This window comes from Neofelis nebulosa, chromosome 4 (genome assembly GCF_028018385.1).
Source record: "Neofelis nebulosa isolate mNeoNeb1 chromosome 4, mNeoNeb1.pri, whole genome shotgun sequence".
In the NCBI taxonomy this organism is placed as follows: Eukaryota; Metazoa; Chordata; class Mammalia; order Carnivora; family Felidae; genus Neofelis; species Neofelis nebulosa.
The window spans coordinates 155,732,417-155,751,540 of NC_080785.1; the positions used below are offsets into that span (position 1 = coordinate 155,732,417).

At 46.3% G+C, this 19,124-nt stretch overlaps 1 protein-coding gene across 2 annotated transcripts in view; it reads left to right on the forward strand.

Annotated features, from left to right (window-relative positions):
* Positions 1-18,647, forward strand: part of SUGP1 (SURP and G-patch domain containing 1) — a 32,352-nt gene extending 13,705 nt beyond the window's left edge. For both annotated transcript variants that reach the window (XM_058727318.1, XM_058727317.1), the window contains exons 8-14: positions 7,373-7,728; positions 15,277-15,383; positions 16,262-16,439; positions 16,867-16,973; positions 17,821-17,966; positions 18,048-18,177; positions 18,448-18,647. In XM_058727318.1, coding sequence (XP_058583301.1) covers positions 7,373-7,728; positions 15,277-15,383; positions 16,262-16,439; positions 16,867-16,973; positions 17,821-17,966; positions 18,048-18,177; positions 18,448-18,474 — 1,051 coding nt within the window. In that variant the 3' untranslated portion in view covers positions 18,475-18,647. The remainder of the gene's footprint in view (positions 1-7,372; positions 7,729-15,276; positions 15,384-16,261; positions 16,440-16,866; positions 16,974-17,820; positions 17,967-18,047; positions 18,178-18,447) is intronic.
* Positions 18,648-19,124: the final 477 nt, after the last annotated feature.

A 19,124-nucleotide genomic window follows, 5' to 3' on the forward strand; every position in this document is an offset into this window, starting at 1 on the left:
GAGCATGGAGAAGGCTGCTGGGGAGTTCAGGTATCCCTGCATGCTGTACCTGGGCCGTGGTACCCTCGTGGGGGCCGTGGGGTGTTTGGGTCTGGAGTTCAAGAGAGCGGTCTGCCTAGCCTAAAGACCCACCTGAGATCTCCTGACATTATTGTGATACCAGCTGTCACTCTGCACCCCCCAAACCAGCATTGACTTAATAGTCTACTTAAAAGTCTCTGTACCCTTTTTTGTTTTTTAAGCCTCATTTACCTAAGGGGGTTTATTTAAGAAAGATACTTAGTTTACCATCGCTCATCATAAGTAGAGCTGACCGTGAGAATCTACAGCAGGCAGAGTGAGCAAGGTTGTGGGTTTCTGTCAAGGCTGCAAGCCCAAGCTCTCTCCTTGGTCAGAGGGGTCCAGGGCCCGGCAGCACTGGCCAGACCTTTCCTCTTGGGTCAGAACTGACAGATGCCCTCAGCGCATGCAGCTCTGGTTCCTCTGTGCTTCATTGGTGTTTGCCCAACTCGTTGGGTTTTACTGTGGTGGAGGCCAGAGGGAGGAAGGGGGCACCAGGGCAAGGGCAGAACCTAGAGTGCCCGGTGGGGAAGTAGCTGAAGGTGAGCAGTGTGATCTGTTTAATCTTCGCGTGGAATCAAGTGTGAGGCATCTTCTTTCACCTCCAAATCTAACAGGAGCAGCTCATGTATTTGCCTCTCCTGGCCCTTCCCTGCCCTCCTGATTCCTCGTGTGGGCCAGGCACACACCAGCAAGCTCTGTGTTGTGGGAAACATATCTGTAACAACTGCTCATCTATAAAGAAGCTGGAAACAACCATTCCTTTGACCAGTCATGCCACTTCTGAGATGCTGCCCCAGAAATAATATTAAGTACATTCTCATCCATAGTCTTAAAAAATGAGTAACACGTTAATGTCCAGCCTCAGTGGGCTAAATTCTTAATAACTGCATCTCCTCAGTGGAATCGCGGCCATCAGAAGGCACGTGGGTGAAGGTTGTAGCAGCGAGCACAGCATCCACCACAAGCCATGTGCCACTCTAACCTGTCACCCAGGTGAGCCACGTTGTTCTTTTCAAAGCCCTGTTACTGGCCTCTCCCACGGGAGGAAATAGGCAAGGAGACCAGTGGGAGGATGTGCTTTCACCACTACTCCATGCCGTTTTAACAGGAAAGCCTTATGTGTCAAGTTAAAAAATCTTTTAAATCAGAATATAGAAAATAGAGGGGTGCCTGGGTGGCTGAGTCTGTTAAGCGTCTGACTTTGGCTCGGGTCATGATCTCACGGTTCGTAGGTTCAAGCCCTGCATTGGGGCTGACAGGTCAGAGCCTGGAGCTTGCTTGCTTCAGATTCTGTGTCTTTCTCTCTTTGCCCCTCCCCAATTCATGCTCTTTCTCAGTCTCAAAAATAAATAAACATTTAAAAAAAAAAAAACATAGAAAATAGAATCACGGCACCATTCAGATAAATCTATAGTGAGAAGAAAGACTGGAATGAAAGACACCAACATGTTAAGTTTGATTAACCGAGGGGCAGGTTCGCTCCTACCCAAGGGAATCTTTGCTATACAATCCCCTGCACTCTTGACTGGAGCCCAGGTCAAATGGCGGCTGTTAACTCTACCATCACCACAGACAGACCCACAGGGAACTCTTGGATGCTGCCTCTGGGGGCAACTTGGAGGAGACTCTGCAAACCAGCAGCTGAGGCCAAGTTGGGGCCTGTGAGCCTAGAGAAAACCTACCCTGTCAGGAGCTTCCCACCTGCACCAGTAAGCAAATCCCACAGGTCAGCTTTTCTTAGAGGAACCAAATAGCTTTAAATCTATATCATAGCCTTTCTGGTGCCAAGCATCTTTTTGAAATCCAGCCAACTGTTCCTTCTGAAAAAGTTTTTGCTTTTGTCTCTTAATTTTTTTTAAGATGTCATTGTTTTAGAGTATCTTTAGGTTCACAGCAAAATTGAAGGGAAGGCACGGAGATTTCTCATATGCTCCTGCACATGCACAGCTTCCCCTCTTATCAACATTTCCCGCCAGAGTTATCTATTTATTTATTTTTATTATTTTATTTATTTTGAGAGAGAAAGAGACCATGCGCGCTGGGAAGGGACTGAGAGAGAGGAAGAAAGAGAATCCCAAGCAGGCTCTGTGCTTTTGGCACTGAGCCCGACGCAGGGCTCAATCTCACAAACTTTGAGGCCATCTGAGCTGAAATCAAGAGTCGGACGTTCAGCCGAGTAACCCAGGTGCCCCTGGAGTAGTACATTTATTACAACTGACAAACCTGTATTGATATAATCACCCAAAGTCCATAGTCTCCATTAGGGTTCACTCTTGGTGTTATACATTCTGTGAATTTAGACAAATGTACAATGACCTGTATCCGTCATTATGGTGTCATACAGAGTATTTTCATTGCCCTGATATCAGCCATGTTCCGCCTATTTATCCCCTCTTCCTCCTGGCAACCACTAATCTTTTTACTGACTCCATAGTTTGTCCTTTTCAAAATGTTATATAATTGGAGTTGTATAGTATGTAGTCTTTTCAGATAGTCTTCCTTTACTTAGTAACATGCATTTAAGATTTAGTCCTCCGTGGTTTTGTATGGCTTGACAGTTCATTTCTTTTTACCACTGAGTAATATTCCACTGTCTGGATGTACCACAGTTTGCTTGTCCATTCAGCTACTGCAGGACATCTTGGTTGCTTCCAAGTTTTGGTAATTGTGAAGAACGCTGCTGTAAACGTCTGTGTGCAGGTTTTTGGGTGGACGTAAGTTTTCAACTCTTGGGTAAATACCAAGAAACGTGATTGCTAGAGTGTATGGTATGTTTGATTTTGTGGGAAACTGCCAAACTGTCTTCCAGAGTGGCTGTATTGTTTGCATTTTTCCCAGCAGTGAGTGAGAGTTCCTGTTGCTCCACATGCTTGCCAACATTTGATGTTCCCAGTGTTTTGGATTTGGGCCATTCTAATAATGTGTAGTGGTCTCTGAGTGTTTTTTAATTTGCATTTCCCTGATGACCTAGGATGCAGAACATCTTTTCATATGCTTATTTGCCCTCTGTATATGTCCTTTGGTGAAGTGTCTGTTAAAATTATTGGCCCGTTTTTTTTAACTGGGTTGTTTTCTTACTGGGTTTTTTTTTTTTTAATGTTTATTTTTGGGGCGCCTGGGCGGCTTAGTCGGTTGAGCGTCTGACTTTGGCTCAGGTCATGATCTCACAGTTCATGGGTTCAAGCCCCGTGTCGGGCTCTGTGCTGACAGCTCGGAGCCTGGAGCCTGTTTCGGATTCTGTCTCCCTCCCTCTCTGCCCCTCTCCAGCTTGCGCTCTGTCTCTCAAAAATAAACATTTAAAAAAAAAAATGCTTAGTTTTGAGTGAGAGCACAGGCAGGGGAGGGGCAACGAGAGAAAGGGAGACACAGAAAATGAAGCAGGCTCCAGGCTCTGAGCTTTCAGTGCAAAGCCCAATGCGGAACTCGAACTCACAAACTGAGATCATGATCTGAGCCAAAGTTGGATGCTTAACCAACTGAGGTACCCGAGCGCCCCAGGTTTCTTATTGTGAGTTGTAAGAGTTCTTTATATAATTTGTCTCATAGTCCTTTATCGGATGTGTCTTTTGCGAGTATTGTCTCCCAGTCAATGGTGTATTTTCTCTTGATAACTGTCTTTTGCAGAGCAGAAGTTTTAATGAAGTCCAGCTTATGAATTTCTTTCATGATTATGACTTTAGCATATTTAAAAAGTCATTGCCATCCATGAGGTCATCTAGGTTTTTGCCTATATTATCTTCTAGGGGTTTTATAGCCTTACATCATAAGTCTATGATCCATTTTTAGTTAATTTTTGTGTAGGGTATGAGGTCTGTGTCTAGATGCATTTTGTTTTGGGGTTTTTTTTTTTTTTTTTGCATGTGGATGTCCAATTCCTCAGTATCATTTGTTGAAAAGAATATCATTGCCTCATTGGACTGTCTTTGCTCCTTTGTCAAAGATCAGTTGACCATGTTTATATGGGTTTATTTCTGGGCCCTTCTTCATCTGTTCTGTTGATCTATTTGTCTGTTATTTCATTGATACCACACTGCCTTGATATGTCAGTAAGCCTTTAGGTCTGGTAATGTCAGTTTTCCAACTTTGTTCTTGTAACAATATTGTGTTGGATATTCTGGGTCTTTTGTCTCCATGTAAGCTTTAGAATCAGTTTGTCAATACCTACAAAATAACTTGTTGGGATTTGGACTCAGATTGCATCGAACCTATCAATCAAATTGGAAAGAACTAGTATTTTGACGATATTGAGTCAAGGAATATGTCTCCACTTATTTAGTTCTTTGAATTCATTCTTCAGAGTTTTCTAGTTTTCATCATATATAATTTGTACATATTTTGTAGACTTACACCTAAGTACTTCATTTTTTTGTGTACTAATGTAAATGGTATTGTGCTTTTAATTTCAAATCCACTTGTTCATTGCTGGTGTATAGGAAAGCACCAGCTTTGTATATTAACCTTGTATCCTGCAGCCTTATTACAATTACTTATTCTTGGAGTTTTATTTATTTTTTTTTTTTAATTTTTTTTTTCAACGTTTTTTATTTATTTTTGGGACAGAGAGAGACATAGCATGAACGGGGGAGGGGCAGAGAGAGAGGGAGACACAGAACCGGAAACAGGCTCCAGGCTCCGAGCCATCAGCCCAGAGCCTGACGCGGGGCTCGAACTCACGGACCGCGAGATCGTGACCTGGCTGAAGTCGGACGCTTAACCGACTGCGCCACCCAGGCGCCCCTATTCTTGGAGTTTTAAAATTTTTTTCTCTTAGAGGAAAAAAAAAATTTTTTTTTTAATGTTTATTTTTGAGAGAGAGTGTGTATGCACACACAAGCGGGAAAGGTGCAGAGTGAGAGGGAGAGACAGAATCCCAAGCAGGCTCCACTCTGTCATCACAGAACCCTATGTGGGGCTCAATCCCACGAATCGTGAGATCATGACCTGCACCAAAATCTAGAGTCGGATGCCCAACCAACTGAGCCACTCAGGTGCCCAGAGAGAGAATCTTAAACAGGATCTGTGCTTAGTGCAGAGCCCAGTGAGACTCAATCCCATGACCCTGGGATCATGTCCTGAACCAAAATCAGGTGTCAGACGATTAACTGAGTGAGCCAGCCAGACTGTCCAGTTCCAACAGTTTTTTAATCTATTTTTTCTACACAGATGATGTTACTTGAAAATCGTTTTATTTCTTCTTTCTCAGTTGGTATATCTGCTGTTCGCATTAGCTAAGACTTCTGGTACAGTGTTGCAAACATTGGGGTGGGATATTCTGGCCTTGTTCCTAAGTAGGGAAACTTCTAGTTTCTCACTATTAAGTATGATGCTAGCTATAGGTTTTTTTGTAGACACTCTTTATCAAATTGAGAAAGTTCTCTTATGTTTCTAGTTTACTGAGTGTTTTTATCACTAATGGGTGTTGGGTTTGGTCAGAGGCTTTTTCTGCAGCTATTGATATGATCATGTTAAGCCAGCTTTGCATGCCTGGAAATAAATCCCACTTGGTTGTGATGTATACTTTTTTAAAAATTTTCAAAAATTTTTCATTTGAGATACGGCTGACACATAATACCTAGTTTTAGGTGTCCAATATAGTCATTTGACAATTATATGCATTACAAAATGGTCACTGCGAGAGGTGTAGTTACCGTGTGTTACCACACAAAGTTATTACAATGTTATTGACTATATTTCTTATGATGTATTTTTCACCCCCCTTGACTTACAACTAGAAGTTTGTATCTCTTCATCATTTTCACCTATTTCGCCTGTCCCCCCATCCCCCTGTAATTCTTACACATTTGTAGATTCAGTCTGCTAATACTTGGTTGAGGATTTTTATATCTGTGTTCATTAGAGATATTGATCTGTAGTTTTCTTACAAAATCTTTGGTTTTGGTATTAGGGTAATTGGATAAGTTAAGTATTCTCTGTTTCTGTCCTGTGAAAGGGATTGTAGAGAATTGATATAATTTCTTCCTTAAACGTTTGGTATTTTCGTCAGTGAACTGCTCTAGGTCTGGTGCTTTCTGTTTTTGAAAGGTTCTTACTCAATTTCTTTTCTTTTCTTTTTTTAAAAGATTTTATTTTTAATCCCTTCGCCCAACGTGGGGCTTGAACTCACAACCCCTAGATCGAGAGTCTCATGCTCTACCAACTGAATAGCCAGGGGTGCTCCACTCAATCTCTTTAATAGAAGTAGATCTGTTCACATTGTGTATTTCTGGGGTGAAGAAGTATGAAGGAGTACAAAGGAGATGCCACCATCTCCCCATCCTTCTATGCCACCTTAGGTACCAGTGTTAGCACGGCTGGGATCCTTCTCCCCCTTCCTGGCTCTCATGGAGACACATAGAAACAGTCTTTGGGGTTTCTTTCTGCTATCGTTCTTTTGTATGAAAAGAATTTACAGCATCCTGAAGCCTGCCCACTGCTTTATAGCACAGTATTATGCTGCAACCAGAACCTCCAGGTTCATGAGTGCAGGTCTAGCCCCTCTTGTTGAGACCTGTGTAGCCCATGCTATACACAGATTTTGCTGTGTGGAACTGAGCTGTGACTCTTCCCTCTGTTGTGGGCCCCAGAATTGGGACTGTCAGCTCAAGACCTGCATAATTGAGAGATGCTGGGCAGGTGCAGAGGGAGCTGTAGTTTCTGCCTGCTTCACACTTGGGACTGGGGTTAGTGGCGGGGGTGGGAGGGGGGACCAAGAGGACGCTCCGCTTCCAGTGAGGTGGGGGCTTTTGCCCTTCAGTTGGAGTGCAGTCCCTATCCATTCCAAGTTTTGTTTTGGCTCCATTTGCTATTGATGCCTCTCAAGGATACATCAGAGAGAAGCACAGATGTGCCAAGCTGTCAGGTTTGGGACGGATCTTGCCTTTCTAACACCAGGTGTCTCTCCCAACTCAGGATTTCTTGAAGGCACCAGTGTGCTCATCTAGAGCAGCAGGGGAGGAAGCCCTACAGAGCCTGGGGAAGGTCTGAGAGAACCCGCCCCTTTTTTTTGAAACGGGATCAATTATGTTGTGATGGGTGTCTGACAGTGCTGGCATAGGGACTTTGACCAGTGCTCATAGGAGTGGCATGGTGACAAGCTCTGAGTATGTCACACTGTTCCTCAAGCTTGGGCTCCCGGAGCCAGCAGCCACTAAAGCCTGGCAGTGCAGGAGGTCATGGTGGAGACCTCAATCCTCAAGCCATAACCCTGGCTAACCTGAGCATGTGTGCACAAGGCCCAAGCTGCTCCTGCCCAGAATCAGGCAGGGAGCTTGGGCCCAGCTGATGGTGTGCCCCCCACTCTCCTTTGCAGCTTTCTATACGAACCCAACAGCCAAGGGTACAAATACTACCGCCAGAAGCTGGAGGAGTTCCGGAAAGCTAAGGCTGGCCCCACAGGCACTCTCATGGCACCCGACCTCAGCCTGAAACGCAAATCCCCTCCTGAGACCCCATCAGGGTCCTTACCCCCAGCTGCTGCCTGCCCTGCCTCATCTGCCCCCTCGCCTGCAGTCACCCCAGCTCCAACCATCCCTGGGAAGCCGGCCACCACAGCCACTGTGAAAAAGAAGCGAAAGAGCCGGTGGGGGCCTGAAGAGGACAAAGTGGAACTCCCGCCCGCCGAGCTGGTACAGAGGGATGTAGACGCCTCTCCCTCACCTCTGTCAGGTGGGCTGACCCCCTTTCCCCTCCTCTGTCAGGATAGTCTGGCTTTTTTCACTGAGCAGAATGTTTCCAAGGTTCATCTGTGTTCTAGCATAGCATGTGTCAGAGTTCATTCCTTCTTATGACTGAGTAATATTCCATTTTATGGCTGGACCGCACTTTATCCATTCATTGGTTGATGGACATATGGGTTTCCACCTTTTGTCAGCTGTGAATAGTGCTGCTGTGAACTTTGGTCTGCAAGTGCCATTTGAATCTGTGATTTGATTCTCTTGGGTCCATACCTAGGAGTGGAATCACTGGACCATATCGTAATTCTCTTTAACTCTTTGAAGGTCCACCAAACTATTTTCTGTAGCAAGTACACCATTTTCTGTTCCTACCAACCGTGCACAGCCTTCCTGTTTCTCCACATCTTTGCCTTTTTATAATAGCCGTCCTAGTAGGTATAAAGTGGAATCACGTTGTAGTTTTGAATCACATTTCCCTAATGTCTGATGGTGTTGATCATCTTTTCATGTACTAATTGGTCATTTGTATAGCTTATTTGGAGAAACGTCTGTTTTAGTCCTTTGCCCACTTTTAAATTGGCATGTCTTTTTGTTCTTAAGTTGTACGGATTCTTTATATATTCTGCATATTAACCCCCTATTCAAATACATGGTTTGCAAATGCATCCTCTCATTCTGTGGATTGTCTTTTTATCCCTCGATAGTGTCCTTTGATGCACAGAAGTTTTAAATTTTGACAGAGTTCGGTTTATTTTTCCCTTTGTTGCCTGTGCTTTTGGTTTCATTTGTGAAACCAAAGCTAAATTCAAGGTCACGAAGATTTGCCCCTATGTTCTGGGTTTTTTTATGTTTTGGAACTCTGATTTATTTTGAGGTAATTTTTATATATGATATAAGCTAAGGATCCAACTTTATTCTTTTGCATGTGGAGATCCAGTGTTGCAGCACCATTTGTTGAAGAGGCTTTTCTTTCCCCATTGAATGGTCTTGACACCCTTGTCAAAACTCAATTGTCCAGAGATGTAAGGGTTTATTTCTGGGCTCTGTATTCTATTATACTGGTTTGTATGTCTATGCTTAGATCAGTACCAACTATTTTGATTATTGTAGCTTTGTAGTAAGTTTTGAAATTGAGAGTGTGAATCTTCCAACTTTGTTCTTTTTCAAGCTTTGGCTATTGAAGGTCTTGAATTTTCAGATGCGCTTTTCCATTTTGTAAAAACAATTGGAATTTTGATAGAAATTGTACTGAGTCTGTAGATTGCTTTGGACAGTATGGACACATTAACAGTATTTAAGTCTTTCTTACAACAAATACACCACCACCAACAACAACCAGTCTTCCAGTCTGTGCACACAAGATGTCTTTCCATGGACTTAGGTCTTTGTTAATTTTTCACCATGTTTTGTAGTTTTCATTGTATGTGTCTTATACCCCCTTAGTTAACTTTATTCCTAAGTGATTTATTTTTTTAATGCCTTTTAAACAATTGCTTTTAAAATTTTCTTTTAGGATTATTTGTTGCTAATGTATAGAAATACAACTGATTTTTTTTGCATGTTGACGTTGGATCCTTCAGCTTTCCTGAATTCATTTATTAGCATTGACAATCTTTTCATGGATTTTTTAGGTTTTCCTGTGTATAATTATGATCATGTCATCTACAAATAGAGATCATTTTACTTCTTCCTTTCCAAGTAGGATCCCTCTTATTATTTCTTTTTCTTGCCTAATTGCTAGAACTTCTAGTTAGCACTTCTAGTACTATTTGAATAGAGGTGGGAATAATGGGCATCCTTACCTTGTTTTGATCTGAGGGGGAATGACTTTAGCCTTTCACTATTGAGTGTAATGTTAGCTGTGTTTTTTGTTTTTTGTTTTTAAGTTTATTTATTTATTTTGAGATAGAGAATGAGCTGGGCGAGGGGCAGAAGGAGAATTGCAAACAGGCTCCAAGCTGTCAGCACAGAGCCCGACACAGGGCTCAAACCCTTAAAACCGTGAGGTTATGACCTAAGCCAAAACCAAGAGTTGGACGCCCAACCAACTGACCCACCCAGGTGCCCCTAGCTATGTGTTTTTTATATGTGACCTTTATCATGTTGAGGAAGTTCCTTTCTGTTCCTAGTTTATTTAATGTTTTTATCATGGAGGTGTGTTAGATTTTGTCACATGCTTTTTCTGCATCAATTGAAATGATTGGATTTTTTTTTTTCCTTTAGTCTGCTAAGGCGTGTTTCACTGGTTAATTTTTTTATATTGAACCATGCGATATTGTGGTTTATAAGAAATACCTATTTGACCATTCAGGTGACCAAAGTAATATTTCTCATATGTGTTTGGCCTTTGTTCACAGTTCCTGGCTCACAGTTCTCCCAAAACTCTTGGAATTTCCTGAGTGATAAGAGCAATGGGAGCATCTTTTGTTGTATTATTTGGTCTCCATCCTCAGTTCATGAAAATGCTTCAGAGCCATAAAGGTGAAATGGGTGTCTTGTTATTAATAAGCCCCTTTCTACCACAACTGGATTTTATGTTACTGAGGTGACTTTTGGAAAGCACCTAAGGATCGGGGCTGGTTGGCAGGGGAACCAACCATAAGTAAAAGGTTGGAACATTCAGTCCCACCACCCCCTGATATCCAGGGAGGGTAAAGGGGCTGGAGGTTGAATTGATCAGCGGCTAATGATTTCATCAATCATGCCTATGCAGTGAGGCCTCCATAAAAAACCCAAAAGACAGGGTTCAGAGAGTTTCCAGGTTGATGAACACATGGAGGTTCAGAGACAGTGGCATGCTCAGTGGCATAGAAGCTCTGGGCACTTGCCCCATACCTTGCCCTTCCCCATACCTTGTTTTTTCCACCTGGCTTTCCTAACTTACATCCTTTTATGACATATAAGTAAAGCAATAATCTTGTAAGTAAAGTGTTCTCTGAGTTCTATGAGCCACTCTAGCAAATTAATTGAATCCAGAGAGGGGATTGTGGGAACCTCTGATCTACAGCCAGTTAGAAGCATAGGTGATGACTTGGGCTTGCAGTTGGCATCTAACGTTGATGGGGGAGGGAGGAGCAGTCTTGTAAGACTGACCCCTGAACCCATGAAATCTGATGCTACCTCCTGGTAGATAGTGATAGAACTGAACTAAACTACAGGACACCCAGCAGGTGTCTGAGAATTGCTTGTTGGTGTGGGGAACCCTCTCCTCTCCCCCCCCCCCCCCCGACCATACACACATTTGGAATTGGTATCAGAACTATTTAAACCACCTTTGCACTTCTGTGATAAATCCCACTTGGTCATGGTGCATAATCCTTTTACCATGTGATTGTATTCAGTTTGCTGGTATTTTGTTGTGTCTGTCTGCATCTATATTCATAAGGAATATTGGTCTCTAGTTTTCTTGTGGTGTTTTTGTCTGCTTTTGGTATCAGGGTAATAGTAGTGTTTTGAAATGAGTTAGGAAATGTTCCCTTCAATTTTTTGGAAGAGTTTGAGAAGAATTAGCATGAGTTATTCTTTTAAATGTCTGGTAGAATTCACCAGTAACACCATCTGGTTCAGGGCTTTTCTTTGTTGGGAGGTATTGTGTGTGTGTGTGTGTGTGTGTGTGTGTGTGTGTGTGTGTGTGTGTGTTAGAGATTTATTTATTTTTGGGAGAGAGAGTGCAAGCAGGGAAGGGGCAGAGAGAGAGAGAGGGACAGAAGATCTGAAGCAGACTCTGCACTGACAGCAGTGGGCCTGATGCAGGGTTTGAACTCATGAACCTCAAGATCATGACCTAAGCTGAAGTCGGATGCTCAACCAACTGAGCCACCCAGGCGCCCCAATGAGAAGTTATTGGTTGCTGATTCAATCTCCTTGTTTTAAGTCTATTCAGATTTTCTATTTCTTCTTGAGCTAGTTTTGGTAATTTACGGGTTTCTAGGAATTGGTTCACTTCATCTAGGTTATCCAACTTGTTGGCTTCTAGGTGTTCATAGTATTCTTTTACAATCCCTTTTTATTTCTATAAAATCATTAGTAATATTCCCTCCCTCTTTGATTTCTGATTTTAGTGAGTTTTTTCTCTTTTTTCTTAGGTAATCTGTCTAAAGGTATGTCATTTTGTTCATCTTTAAAAAAAAAAAACAACTTTTGATTCTATGGATTTACTCTACCATATTTCTTCTTCTTTTTCTTCTTTCTTCTTCTTCTTCTTCTTCTTCTTCTTCTTCTTCTTCTTCTTCTTCTCCTTCTTCTTCTTCTTCTTCTTCTTCTTTTTCTTTATTTTTGAGAGAGCGAGCATGTGTATGCTTGCGAGCAGGAGAGGGGCAGAGAGAAAGGGGAGAGAGGATCTGAAGGGGGCTCTGCACTGACACCAGAGAGCACGATGTGGGGGTCGAACTCACAAACCTGGAGATGATGACCTGAGCCAGAGTTGGATGCTTACTGACTGAGCCATCCAGGTGCCCCATCTGTACCATATTTATATTTCCTATTTCCTGTATCTTCATTCTAATCTTCATTTCCTTCCCTCTGCTAGCTCTGGAATTAGTTTGCTTTTCCTTTTCTAGTTCTTTAAGGTGGACAGTTAGGTTATTAATTGGAGATCTTTTAAGTTTATATATTTTTTGAGATAGAGCACAGGCAGGGGAGGGGCAGAGAGAGAGAGAGAGACACAGACACGCAGGGCTCGAACTCACAAATCATGAGATCATGACCTGAATGGAAGACAGACGCTTAACTGACTGAGCCACGCATGTGCCCCTCATCTTATTTTCTTATCTTTCTTGGTGACTTCCTCTTTGATCTGTTGTTGATTGTTTAAGAGTGTGTTGTTCAATTTCCACATATTTGTGAGTTTACCAGTTTTCCTTCTGTTAATGATTTCTAGCTTGATTCCATTGTGATCAGAAAAGATACTTTGTGATTTCGGTCTTTTAAAATGTATTGAAACTCATTTCGTAGTCTAAATGTAATCTTTCCTAGAGAATGTTTTATGTGCACACAAGAAGACTGTATTCTGCCATTGCTGGATTGCACGTTCTGTATACATCTGTTAGGCATCGCTGGTGTAGTGTTTAATCTTCTATAATCTTCTATATCCTTATTGATATGAAAAATGGGGTATTGACATCTCTAGTTACTATTGTTGAACTGTCCATTTCTCCCTTCAATTTTGTCAATTTTTGCTTCATATATCATGAGACTCTTTTGTTAGGTAGGGCGTGGGGGGATGTCTTTTTTTTGAGAGAGTGCGCACCCATGCAAGTGGGGGAGAGGGACAGAATCTTTTTTTTTTTTTTTTTTAATATTTATTTATTTTTGGGAGAGCGCAAGTGAGGGAGGAGCAGAGAGCGGGCTGACAGGCTGACAGCAGTGAGCCCAATGTGGGGCTCAAACCCACAAACCAAGATCATGACCTGACCCGAAGTCAGACACTCAACCAAGCCACCCAGGTGCGGAGAGGGAGAGAGAATGAGAATGAATGAATGAATGAATGAATGAATCTTAAGCAGGCTCCACGCTCAGTGAGATCCTACATCCCTGGGATCATGACCTGAGCCAAAATCAAGAGTCAAATGCTCAACAGACTGAGCCACCCAAGCGCCTCAAGTTCTATCTTCTTTCTGTTTTACATTTTTTATCAATATAGAACATCCTTCTTTTTCTCTTGTAACCTTTTTGGACCGGAAGTCTGTTTTGTCTGATGCTAGTATGGCCACCCCAGCTCTCTCAGTTGCTATTTGTATGAAATACATTTTTCCATCCTTTCACTTTCAACTTATTTGTGACTTCGTATCTAAGGCGAGTGCCTTGTACACAGCATGTAGATCAATCCTGCTATCTCCCTTAAGCTTTAAAGTACTTGGATTCATTCTTGTCATAGAAAGCTCAAGAAATACATGATGATAAGCACCATAATTGCCACAGTTTTGCACAATCAACTGCAACATCTGCCTCCTTGACAGTTTCAGAGATGGCCAACATGTGGTCTTGTTTCTCATTTTCTATCACAAAGCGGCCAGTAGAGTGGGGGAGTTTGTTGTCATCACATTCTGCAGGTGATAATCGGTGACTGAGAGAGGCTATCTTACGGCATCTGTCTCACTGCCCTCCACACAGCCTGCCCTGCACACAGAACCGTCTCAACCTCCCTCACCCCTGAACACACAGATACATAGAGGAGTCATATGTGCTCTGGTGCTGACATCTATGTTTATTTCATTTATGATGGACCAAGAGGGAAGACAGCTTACCCAAGTCACATGGCTAGCCTGTTGGCCTTTCCCATCCAGTTCTGGAGGTTGTCTGTTCAGTGCTTCCCTTGTCCAAGGAGAAAAGCTAGTGAAGATTCTAGTACTCAGTGTGGTTCCAGGTAGCATCTCTGCCTAGGGTCAGATTGCTGTCAAATGCCGAACTCAGGTGCCCCCCTATAACGAAGGGTGCTCTGCCGTGAGTCTTGTTCTGATGTGTGCATGCCACAGTTCTGAAACCATGTCCTTGAGGTCTGGCCCCAGCTCCCAGCTGGTGAGGAGGCCTCCCCTGTCTAGTGCACAGGCTCCGAAGTCTCATATCCAGGTTTAGGTCCCACTGGCCTGTGTCGTCCCTGGGAGGGTGTGAACAGCCCCCACCTGCTTGCTTGCTGGTAAAGTGACTGGAGGAGGGGGACTTTGGGTACATTTCAGGCACACAGCAGGCTGCTCAGACCTTGACTCCCTTGCCCTCTCCACAGGACTCCCACACAGACCTTCCAGGAGGTATTGGGGAATAAACATGGGTTCAAGAAGCACTTGTGAGTGGTTCTTGCAGGTGAAGCCCCAGCCCTGGTGAGCTAGGAGAATCTGGCTCTTTGCACATACCAGAAGGGCCTCTATATCCCCCTCTGCCCAGCTTCTCCTCCCCCAGGAAGCCACCGCCTGAGGGGTGGTTGTTTCCGCCACCCAGATGGGGCTGTCACAGCATCTTCATGTGGATTAGTGTTGCTGGCTCCAGCCAAGCTCCAAAGCTGATGCCAAATTAAATGTCAGTTGCTTTGAGGATGGTCGGCTGCTTCCCCAGAAGGAGCTAACAGAGCTATACACAGAGCTGAGTCTTATGCCAGACTCTTAAACCCTCGTGTGTCTACACTGGGTGTCTGTTCCCTGCAGGGCTTATCTCTAAGAGTCAGTGTGTGATTGCACACACACACATGGGCACATGTTTATCTCTCCTCTCCTGTCTTTGCCTTTGCAAAGTCCCCCTCATGTCACCCATTAGATATGTGACCTTGAGGGAGGCCCTGGACCTCTAAGTTCTGATGTCATCATCTACACGTAGGGGTATAGCGCCTGCCTGGAGAGGTCATGTGAGGGTGACACTAGATGCACGTGACAGCACGGTGAGGCCCCTGGGATCATCACGTGACACAGGATACCAACTGTTGTGATGTGAAGGCCTTGTGCCATGTGCGCTAAGTGCCTCAAATGTCGTCAGCGCATGGACGCTGTACCACATGCAGGAGCAGGTCTGGACCTGTCCATCCGTTGTTGATCAGCCTGTGTCTTATTTCCAGTTCAGGACCTCAAGGGGCTTGGCTATGAGAAAGGGAAGCCTGTAGGTCTGGTGGGTGTCACAGAGCTGTCAGATGCCCAGAAGAAGCAGCTAAAGGAACAACAGGAGGTAAGTCTGTGTGGCATAGAGCAGGCAGGCTCCAAAGGCGCTAATGGAGTATTGTCCCCCCACCTCACCTCACAGGACAGTGGTCATGTTCTATTCTTTCTGAGCCTCCCTGTGCTGGGTGGATCCCACCATCAGTGGAGAGGTTCTTGGATAGGCACGCCCTTGTCAATGGCATTTCACCCCCCAAAGGCCCTTCCCAACCTACAATTGGACCCAGAGCTCAGTCCTCACACTGCCTGGGCAGCCCCTGAGGCTGATGCTCCACAACTACTCCCCGACATGCTCGTGGGCTGTTCCTGACTAGGTAGTCTCCATTTTAAGCTCTCCTTCCAGTGCCCTCCAACATCCAGTACAGGACAGGCCTGGCTAGCACTGGGCGCCCTGAACGATGTGACAAATGCTCAGTTGGTGTTGCCTGTGTTGGGATGAGGGCTGGCTTGGCAGGGAGCTCTATGGCCAGGGGCTTAGCCTCTGCTGCTTTCCTGGGGAACTACGGGCACACCCTTGGTCCTTAGGGACAGCTCACCCTTGTCACCTCCTCCAGCCTGACGGCCCCGTCACATCTCCTTCAACCCTTCCGTGATCAGAGGCTTGCGGTGCCCTCATTTGGTCCACAGCAAGGGTGTCCAGGATGTGCTGGGTTCGGGCCAGATACCAGACTGGGTGAGGCAGAGAGGGCTCCTCCCTGCTGAAAACAGGGCACGGCCTGGTACAGGACTTTGTCTTGAGTGCTTGCTCCAAGCCCTGCTCACGTGCCGGCCCAGGGAGGGCAGAAAGTGGGAAGGGTGAGGGGGCCTGACCTGCATAGGGAAGGCCAGGGGGTTGGCCTCCTGCACGTGTGGTACACTGCCTTGCTCACTGGCATGTGCTGCCCGCAGATGCAGCAGATGTATGACATGATCATGCAGCACAAGCGTGCGATGCAGGACATGCAGCTGTTGTGGGAGAAGGCGCTGCAGCAGCACCAGCATGGCTACGACAGCGACGAGGAGGTAGACAGCGAGCTGGGCACCTGGGAACACCAGCTGCGGCGCATGGAGATGGACAAGACTCGGGGTGAGCCAAAGCACACATTGCAGGTGGGGCACGGTACCTAGCTGAGGCCTTGCCCTGAGGGTACTGCAGGCTCAGGAGGCCACACTCACCTGCCCGGGAAGGCACCTGGAGACACCACACCGGGGCCTTAAACCACCTGCCCAACCTGTAAGGCCTTGGGCAAGAGATTCAGCTTCTCTGCGCCTCAGGTTCCTCAGAGGAAAAAGAAATGGTTCTTTGTGAGTGTTCACTGCTGTCTGAACATGGCACTTAGCAGGGCTGCCTGGAGCAGCAGGGGTTTGGGTCAGGGTCTCAACCATCTGCCTCATTCCCCCATAGCCCCAGACTCCCCTCCCCACACAAGACTCATACCTGTGCTGTGGGACCACCCAGCCCACTCCCTGACTTCTTCCTTTTCTCCTCTCACCTTTCCCTCCTCTACGGGCAGAATGGGCCGAGCAGCTGACAAAGATGGGCCGTGGCAAGCACTTTATTGGAGACTTCCTGCCACCAGATGAGCTGGAGAAGTTCATGGAAACCTTCAAGGCCCTGAAGGTGAGCTGGGAGCATCCCTAGGCACCAGCCCCTGCTGTAGGCCTGTCTAGCAGGCAGCCCTTCGAGTGTTCCAGCCCCTCCTGTTAGCATCACGAGGCAGGCGCCTGAGGCAGCCTCCAGGCCCCCCTCATTCACAGGAGGAGCTGGGCCCTCTTGCCTCAGGAGGCATCTGTTTATGATAGACACCGTCTGTGAAGGGAATTAGCAAATAACAGCTCAGCTGCCGCTTTAGAAACATTTCCCAGGGCTTCAGGGAAATTCTGCTTTCAGTGGAGCCAATTAAGTGCAGTTTACAGGCAAAGCGTTTCTCAGGCAGAAGTCCCCAAGGACTGGGTTCTCCAGAACAAGAACTTCACATTCCTCCCATGCTGTTCTCATGCTCGTGAGGAGAGACAGCTGACGGGACACATCCCATGCCCTCTTTTGGGGGATTTTTGTAAAGCCGCTTTTGTACCGCATAACCTCATCAACAAGGCAGGCGCCTTCTTGACCACATGTTTTAGCATTCTGTGTAATGAATTGCCCTCAGAACATAGGGCTTTTTGTTGCTAATGAACCATTAATTTTTCCTGTGGTGGGTGAGGCCTGTGTGACCCATCACCTTGCCCTCTTTGACTTGGCCACCAGGCAGCTTGGTACAAAGTCTGGCCCTGGGGACCCTGAGAAAGAGCATCTTGGTCTGTTCTCAAGGAACCTGATCTGGTGCAGAGGAGGCAGATGGGCAGGTGGTCCCAGCAGCCAGCGAGGTTGTTGTGGGCAGTGCGGTGGGTGGAGGCTGTTCAAGCCAGGGCTGGGACCTGGGACAGTTGTAGCCCTGGTAGATGACAGCCAACTCCTTGCCCTGCAGGAGGGCCGAGAGCCTGACTACTCCGAGTACAAGGAGTTCAAACTGACGGTGGAGAACATTGGCTATCAGATGCTGATGAAAATGGGCTGGAAGGAGGGCGACGGGCTGGGCTCAGAGGGCCAGGGCATCAAGAACCCGGTCAACAAGTGAGTGTACACTCCCCCTACCACCCTTCTGCCGGCACTGGCCTGGCCCCCTGCTTACTCTGCCCTGTCATTCCCCTGCAGAGGCACTACCACAGTAGATGGAGCCGGCTTTGGCATCGACCGGCCTGCAGAGCTCTCCAAGGAGGATGACGAGTATGAGGCCTTTCGCAAGAGGATGATGCTGGCCTACCGCTTCCGACCTAACCCCCTGGTGCGTGTGTCCCCAGCCTCCCACACGGCTTCTGGCTGGGCTCTCCAGAATCTCCACAGTGGGGTGGCGGTGCTGGTAACAGAGCTTCCCCTCCTTCCCCAGTCTAGCTAGGCAATGTCTCACCAGCACCTCTACACCTTTCCACCTGCCCCTCCCCTCTGAGCTCTGGTGAGCTCAGTAGTCCCTAGAAGGTTCTGGGCAGGAGGAACGGCTGTCTTTAGCATTCACCCCCTCCCCTTCTCCCCATTTTACCTTATTTGCCTCCCACAGAACAACCCCAGACGGCCTTACTACTGAGTATTCCAGAAAAACACACGAACGTATTTTCCAAACGACCGACCGTCCCTGGACTGTGGAATGTTCCGGCCTGCATTTCTGCCTGCCCTTCCCGTCGTCTCGAGTGTCGTGCCGTGTATTAAAAGTTCCAGCGCTTGCCCACCATGGCAGCCTGGTTTTGCCATCACCAGAAACCACTCCTGTTTCCTTAGCTGCAGGGCTGGGCTGGGCAGATGGGCTGGGATCCTGCTGGGAAGGTTCCCTAGTGCTTGAAGAATCTGAGAAAACCACCTAGACCCTGTCTGCCTGTGGCCTCCCTCCCCCCACCCCATCATCCTGGGTTGGAGTTGAGGGGAGCGTCCATGGACCTCCTGAGTGGGACTGGTGGCTGGCCAAACAAGAGCTGGCTGCACCTGGACCAGAGACATCAGGGGCATCCCAGTGTAGCACTGTGCTGCAGGAGGACGTTGGAAGGGGTCCCTAGACAGGGCCCAGACCTTGGAAGTGTGAGGCATGTCTACCCAGGGCACACCTATGCCAGTCACCTTGCCAGCAGGTGGCGCTGACGACGACTCGTCCCTGCAACAGTCACACACGGCAAGCCTAGCCTGTGATAGCTGCAGCCTAGGCTGCCCCCGCTGCCCTGGGTCCTGCCATTGGGGTAGACACTT